Source organism: Eriocheir sinensis, unplaced genomic scaffold, assembly GCF_024679095.1.
Source record: "Eriocheir sinensis breed Jianghai 21 unplaced genomic scaffold, ASM2467909v1 Scaffold415, whole genome shotgun sequence".
Taxonomy (NCBI): Eukaryota; Metazoa; Arthropoda; class Malacostraca; order Decapoda; family Varunidae; genus Eriocheir; species Eriocheir sinensis.
Window position 1 is genome coordinate 131,878 of NW_026111738.1, and position 8,123 is coordinate 140,000.

General features: G+C 38.4%; 1 protein-coding gene across 1 annotated transcript in view; it reads left to right on the top strand.

The window, feature by feature from the left end:
• Positions 1–331: 331 nt before the first annotated feature.
• Positions 332–8,123, top strand: part of LOC126992189 (histamine H2 receptor-like) — a gene marked incomplete at its 5' end in the record, with an annotated part of 46,201 nt that continues 38,409 nt past the window's right edge. The window contains one exon of the mRNA XM_050850849.1: positions 332–385. Coding sequence (XP_050706806.1) covers positions 332–385 — 54 coding nt within the window. The remainder of the gene's footprint in view (positions 386–8,123) is intronic.

Genomic DNA, 8,123 nt, shown 5'->3' on the forward strand with positions numbered 1-8,123 from the left:
GAGGAACATAAAGAAAAATAGGAGGAAAACAAAGAGAAAAATAGGAGAGAAAGAATAGAGAGGAAAACAAAAGGAAAGTAAGGGAAAATAAGACAGACCAAACAAAGACGAACACAAACCAAACACACACAAATGAAAAAATAAAAGACCACACAAAAAGTACAAATAAAAAGAAAAATAAAAGGATAACACTTAGAAAACCAGTGCAAGTCTATCTCTTCCCATGCCACCAAGAGGACTGAAGAGGAAGTAAGGGCGGCGAGAGGCGGCATCGCAGGGGTAGTGACATGCCCGTGGTGGCTGCTGTGCTCCTGACACACCCTCCTGGGGATATGGCTCCAACTGTTACATCCTATTCCTCTCCTGCACACAGAACTTCAGACAGGTGAGAGGAACTTCTAATTAACCGGTACCTATTTTTTCTCTCCTCCTCTTCCTCCTTTTTCTCATTAGCTCTTCCTCTCCTGCACACATAACTTCAGACAGGTGAGAGAACTTCTAATTAGGTACCTATTTTTCTCTCCTCCTTCTCCTCCTTCCTTTCTCATTAACTCTTCCTCTCCTGCACACAGAACTTCCAGACAGGTGAGAGGACTTCCAATTAACCGGTACTATTTTTCTCCTCCTTTTCCCATTAGCTCTTCCTCTCCCATTCAGAAATTCAGACAGGTGAGGAAACTTCTTCTCCTCATTAACCTGTTCTTTTTCATTTTTCCTCTATTCCTCCTCTTCTCTTCCTTCATTCCGTCGTTCTCTTCTTCTTCATTTCATCCTTCCTTTCCTTATTATACTTTCTTCCTCTTTTCCTTCCTTTCCTTTTTATATTGTCTTTCTCTCTTCCTTCTTTTCTCGTGTTTTCTCCTCTTCCTCTCCTACAGAACTTCAGACAGGTGGAGACGAACTATTACATTAGCCTGTACCTCCATACCTGTTCTCTCCTTTTCTTCCTCTTCCTCCCTTTCATTGTCATTTTCTCCCTTTCCTCTCTTCCTTGGTGTCTATCTCCTCTTCTCCTTTTCCTTTCTTCCTTCATTTTCATCGTTATATTCTCCATTCACTATTTCCTCTTTTCTCCTTTCCTTACTATCCTCTCTCGCATCCCTCATTCTCTTCTCTTCTTCTCTTCCTTTATTTCTTTCTCCATTATCTTTTCCTCTTCCTCTCTTTCACACAGAACTTCAGACAGGTGAGAGGAACCACTAATTAGCCTGTACCTAAACACCTTAACGATGCTTTTCTTTCCTGTTCATCTCCTTTGCCTCTGTTCCTCTGTCTCTCTCTTCATTATCTTTCCCTATTCCTCTCTTCCACACAGAGCTTCAGAAAGGTGAGATCAAACTTATACTAATTAACCTGTACCTATGCGCCTTAATATACCTCTTCTTTCTTTCTCTTTTCCTTCTCTCTTCTATCTTTTCTCTTTTTTTCCTCTTACATTTTTCTTAATCTTTCCTTCTTGTCTCCTGACCTCAAGACTTCGAACCCTAAGACATTTTTTCTTTTCCCGTTTTCCTTTCTTCTTCTCTTCCTTCTTCCTCATCATCTCTTTTTCTCCTGCACTTAAAACTTTTGGACAGGTGAGCTTCAATTTCTATCCCTCATTAACCTGTGTCTCCAGATGTCTGCGTTCCTGATTTTCTCCTCTTTTTTTCTCTTCCTCTCTATTTTCCGCATGATCTTCTCTTCTTCCCCGGCAATCAAAACTTCAGGCAGGTGAGGTCAAACTTCCATTGCTCGTTAACTCATTGTCTCTCCTGTATTTCCGCATCTTTTGTTTCTTCAACTTTTATTTTCTTCTTTTCCTTTTCTTCACTTTTTTTCTTTCCTCTTCTTTCTCTTTTTTTCGTGTTCTTTCCTCTTGTCCTCTTTTTCACTTCTTTTTCTTTCCTCTTCTTTCTCTTCTTTCTTTTTCTTTCCTCTTCTTTCTCTTTTTTCTTGTTCTTTCCTCTTGTCCTCTTTTTCACTTCTTTTTCTTTCCTCTTCTTTCTCTTTTTTCTTGTTCTTTCCTCTTGTCCTCTTTTTCACTTCTTTTTCTTTCCTCTTCTTTCTCTTCTTTCTTGTTCTTTCCTCTTGTCCTCTTTTTCACTTCTTTTTCTTTCCTCTTCTTTCTCTTCTTTCTTGTTTTTTCCTCTTCTCTCCTCTTTTTCACTTCTTCTTTCCTATTCTTTTTCTATTTTCTCTTCCTTCTCTTCCTCTTTTTCACTTTTTTCTTTCCTATTCTTTCTCTTCTTTCTTTCCTTTCTTTTTCTTTACTCTCCTCTTTTTCACTTCTTTTTTTTCCTATTCTATGTCTTTTTTCTCTTCTTTCTTGTTGTTTCCTCTTCTCTCCTCTTTTTCACTTATTTTTCTTTCCTATTCCTTCTCTATTTTCTCTTCTTTTTGTTCTTTCCTCTTCTCTCCTCTTTTTCACTTTTTTTCTCTTCTTTCTTCTTCCGTTTGCTTCGTCACGCCTTTATCTTTATTGTTATTTATTCTATGGTCATTCCTCCACACTTCCCTCCTCCTCCTCCTCCACCTCATTTCCTTTCCTAATTTTTTTCCTCCACATCTTTTATTTCTTCATCTTTTTCCTCTTCTGCGCTCAATCAGACAGGTAAGCTTACACTTTATTCATAATTAACTTGTACCTCTATACCTGTTCTTTCCTTACTATCTTTTCTTCTTCACCTCTTCCTGTTTTCCTTTTTTTTTCTCTTCTTCTCTTGCGGTCAAAACTTTAGACAGGGAAGGTCAAATTTCTATTCCTTAAGGGGTTATTACACTGGGCAAATTTTCCGTGGATCTTCAGTCATAAATCATCGATTTTTGCCTACGTGGACACACTACCGTGGTCTTCCAATCACACTTGCCCCGCGCTCCGTGGCCTTGCCTCTTGACCGACATATTTTCATAACAAATATGGCTGACGCCTGACGTCCCTGTTTGCACCCCTGTTTTCACTCAAAGTGACACTCAATTCCTATAAGCAACGGAAATAGAAAAGAATGTGGAGGCGGCAATGGCTTGCAAGAAGAGAGAAGGGCAGTGAAGCGATGCAGCTGTTGCAAGAACTACGTCTAGAAGACGAGGAAGGCATGTCCCGTATTTTCCCAATTAAGCGACCTCGGAGCCCTGGTCCAGGCAACAACACCCATAGCTGAGCGAATGTATAGGGACAATAGGGTGTAGCTTCTTCCTCTTATTCTCTTTTCTTGTTATTGCTGATGTTGATGATTATGAATACCGTCGTCCTTCGGTGAAATCTACCGTAGCTACGGAAGATCGTGGACGCGTCAGAAAACCACGGAAATGAGAACCACGCCAGCGGAAATTGTGGTTTTACCAAAGATCCACGGACAATGTGCCCGGTGTAATGGCCCCTTTAATTAACCTTTACCCTCACGCCTGTTCCCTCATTCTCTCACTTGTATATTTTTTCACCTTTCTCACACCTTTATATTTCATGTTACCCTTTCTTTGTTCATTCCTCAACGCTTCCCTCCTCCTCTTCCTCCTCCTCCTCCCTTTCTTTCCTCCTCTCTCCCTCTACATCTTTTCTCTCTTCATATTCTATTTGGTCCTCTTTTCCTTTCCTCATTTTCCTCTCCACTCCTGAAAACTTTAGACCGGTGAGTTTGAGGTTTTAGTCCTCATTAACCTGTTTGTCTGCACCTTACCGTAATACATCTTCTCTTTCCTCTTTTACTATTCTCCTTTTTTTCCTTTCCTGCTTTCCTCATAATCTTCTCCTCTTCCTTCCTTTCCTTGTGATCTCTTTTTCGCCTCTTTCTCTTTCCTTCCTTTCCTTATTCTCTTTTCTTCCTCTCTTCCTTAGTTTCCTCACTGTCCTCTTCTCCTCTCTTCTCTTCTCTTCTTCTATGATCTCTCTCTCTCTCTCTCTCTCTCTCTCTCTCTCTCTCTCTCTCTCTCTCTCTCTCTCTCTCTCTCTCTCTCTATGTCAGTTTGTCACTTTATATTTATACTTCACTTCACTTCACTTCGCTTCGCTTCGCTTCGCTTCACTTCACTTCACTTCACTTCACTTCACTTCACTTCACTTCACTTCACTTCACTTCACTTCACTTCTCTCTCTCTCTCTCTCTCTCTCTCTCTCTCTCTCTCTCTCTCTCTCTCTCTCTCTCTCTCTCTCTCTCTCTCTCTCTCTCTCTCCAGCAATCAAAACTTTACAGGTGAGATGAAACTTCCATTCCTCATTAACCAGTACCTCCCTCTCTTTCTCTCCCCCTCTACTTCCCTTTCTTAATTACAATCTCCTCTCATTCCCCAATACTTTAAACTTCAGACAGGTGAGTTTAAACTTCTAACCCTCATTAACCTGTACTAAATGAAGACTAATTTAAGTGGAGGCGAAAGTGGGGGATGGAGAAAGGAGAATAAGTGAATGAATGAGGAGAAAGGGAAAGGAGGATAACAATGGGAAGGAAAGAAAGGAAAAAAGGGGTGGAAATAGACCTATGCATCTGTTGTTTTCCTTTTTTTTCTCCTTTTCCTTTCCGCTTTTTCACTTTTTTTCCCTTTTCTTTCTCTATTTTCTCTTCTTTTTCTTTCCTCTTCTCTCCTCTTCTTCACTTCTTTTTCTTTCCTTTTCTTTCTCTGTTTTCTCTTCTTTTTCTTTCCTCTTCTCTCCTCTTCTTCACTTCTTTTTCTTTCCTTTTCTTTCTCTATTTTCTCTTCTTTCTTGTTCTTTCCTCTTCTCTCCTCTTCTTCACTTCTTTTTTTCCTCTTCTTTCTCTTTTTTCTCTTCTTTCTTGTTCTTTTCTCTTCTCTCCTCTTCTTCACTTCTTTTTTTTCCTCTTCTTTCTCTTTTTTCTCTTCTTTCTTGTTCTTTCCTCTTCTCTCCTCTTCTTCACTTCTTTCTTCCCTATTTTTACTATTCTGATTTCACTTCTCTTCTGTTTCCTTATTCCTTTCTCTTTTTCCTTTCCTCTTCCTCCACGATGCCCCTCCTCCTCCTCCTCCTCCTCTCTTCCTTTCCTACTTTTTTCCTCTACATCTTTTATTTCTTCATTTTTTCCATTCCATTCCTCATTAACCTGTATCTTCACACCTGGTCTTTCATTCTTTCACTTTTATTACCTTCACATTTTTTTTTCTTTCGCCTGTACACTCTTTCTCACCTTTCTCACTCCTTTATCTCTCTTGCTCTATTCCTCCATTCTCTCCTTCTCTCTTTTCCTCCACATCTTTTCTTTCTTCATCTTTCATTTTGTCCTTCTGCTCCTTTCCTCCTCTTCCTTTCTTTCATTCTCTCACCTGTATATTTTTCCTCACCTTTTCACACCTTTATCTTTCTTGTTACAATTTCTTTCTCTTTTCCTCCACGCTTCCTTTTTCCTCCCTCTTTCTTCCCTACTCTCTCCGTCCACGCTTCCTTCCTTCTTTCTCTCTTTCTTTCCAACTCTCTTACTTCACGCTTCTTTATTTCTCTCTCTTTCTTCCTCCAAGCCGTTTTTTTCCTCATCCTTCATTTTGTCCCCCTTTTCCTCCCCTCCTCTTCCTCTCCAGTACTTAAAACTTCTGACAGGTGAGTTTAAAGTTTTGTATCTCATTAACCTGTTTCCCCACACCTTGATGGACCTTTTCTCTCCTCATTATCTTCTCCTTCTCTTATTCTCCTCTTCCTTCTTTTCTTCATCAACCTGTAAGTTCACATCTAATATACGTTTTGTTTCATCATTTTTCATCTGACCTTTTCTTTTCTTCCTTCCTTTCCTTCCCTCATTATCCTCTCCTCCTTTTTTTCTCCTCTTCCTTCTTTTCTTCATCTTTTCCGAAAATCCCAAGCTTCAGACAGGTAAGCCTCAACTTGCGTTCCTCATTAACCTGTAAGTCCACATCTAATATACGTTTTGTCTCGTTATTTTTCATTTGACCTCTTCTTTTCTTCTTTCTTCCTTTCCTTCCCTCATTATCTTCTCTTCTTCTCTTGCACTAAAAGCTTCGGACTCTCGTTAACCTGTATCTCCACAACTTATAAATCCTTCTTCCTTTCACTTTTTCTCTTCCTCCTTCTTCTTTTTTCTTTCTCTGTTTTTCTCAAACTTTTTCTCTGCCAACTTCTAAATCCTTCTTCCTTTCACTGTTTTCTGCGTCTAAATTATCAAACATCTTAAATTTTCAGACTGCTGCCTTCTCTTCTTCCCATTTTTTCTTTTTCTCTTCCTCTTCTTCTCCTTTTATCTTTCTCTATTTTCTGCCCTAAATTATCAAACATCTTAAATTGTCAAACTGCTGCCTTCTCTTCTATTTTATTCTTCTCTCTCTCTTTTCTCTTCTTCTTCCTTCTTCCTCTTTTCTTCCCTTCTCGTTCCATACTTTAATTTCAGACAGATGGTTTTAAGCTCCTCAAACCTTTTCTCCATATTTCCTTACTTCTTTCTTTATCTTCTCATCCTTTCCTCTTCTTTTCTTATTCTTCTTTCCACCACTAAGTTGTCAGGTGGTCTCGTTATTTCCCCTGTTCTCTCTCTCTCTCTCTCTCTCTCTCTCTCTCTCTCTCTCTCTCTCTCTCTCTCTCTCTCTCTCTCTCTCTCTCTCTCTCTCTCTCTCTCTCTCTCTCTCTCTCTCTCTCTCTCTCTCTCTCTCTCTCTCCTTTTCATCTTCATCTTCACACAAAAATTTCAGACAAGTGATTCTATTTTATCTCACACCTGTATTATATTTCCTTCTCTTTCTCTTTTTCTTTTCCTCCTTCCCCTTTTCCTCTTTCCCTTCACCCAAAATTTCAAACAGGTGACTTTCAATTATTCCATACCTGTCTATTCTTGCTTATCTACATCTATCTTAGCATCTTAACCTCTCCCTCTTTATCATTCCTCTTGGTAATCCTCTTCCTCTTAGTCTTCCTCTTCCCCTCTCGCACTCAAAAGTTCATCCAGGTGAGATTCAGATTCCCGCACACCTGAATTAGTCCTCATTAAGTATACATTATCTCCTCTCATCCTTTGTTCTTGCCTTCTCTTTCTCTCCTTGTCTTTGTCTCTCGTTCTGTTCTTTTTCCTTCTTCTGTATGCAAAATTTCGTACAGGTAAGATTTAAATGTCTAACCTGTATATTATTTCTCCTGATTTACCTGTAGTTTCTCGCCTTTAAATCTCCGTACCTTTTCTACTCTTTTTCTCGTTTTTTATTTATTTATGTATACAAAATTTTACGCAGGTAAACTGTCAATCACACCTGTATATTATTTCTAATTTACCTGTAGTTTCTCGCCTTAATCTCTCCTTTTCATTTCTTTTCCTCGTTTTTTTAATTTTTTATTTATGTATACAAAATTTTACGCAGGTAAGAATTAACTGTCAATCACCTGTATATTATTTCTCCTAATTTACCTGTAGTTTCTCGCCTTTAAATCTCCGTACCTTTTCTACTCTTTTTCTCGTTTTTTTAATTTTTTATTTATGTATACAAAATTTTACGCAGGTAAGAATTAACTGTCAAACACCTCTATATTATTTCTCCTAATTTACCTGTAGTTTCTCGCCTTTAAATCTCCGTACCTTTTCTACTCTTTTTCTCGTTTTTTTTAAATTTATTTATGTATACAAAATTTTACGCAGGTAAGAATTAACTGTCAAACACCTGTATATTATTTCTCCTAATTTACCTGTAGTTTCTCGCCTTTCTATCTCCTTACCTTTTCTTCTTTACCTCTCCTCCATTTCCCTTTCGTTCTTTTCCTTTTATCTTTACCTTTTACCAATTAATATCAAACACCTGTATATTATTTTTCCCAATTTACCTGCATTTTCACACTTTCCTATCTTCTTTTTTTCCCTTTTTCATCTCACCTCCTTTCCTACCTCATCTTTCTCTCCTGCATTCAAAAGTAACCTTAATTAAAATGCAAAACACATACATAATACATCTAATTAACCTGTATTTTTTCCCTGCTTTTCCTTCTTCGTGTATCCTATTATTCTTTCCTTCTCCCTCTCACCCTAATTAACCTGTATTTTTTCCCTGCTTTTCCTTCTTTGTGTATCCTATTATTCTTTCCTTCTCCCTCTCACCCTAATTAACCCGTATTTTTCCCTGCTTTTCCTTCTTTGTGTATCCTATTATTCTTTCCTTCTCCCTCTCACCCTAATTAACCTGTATTTTTTCCCTGCTTTTCCTTCTTT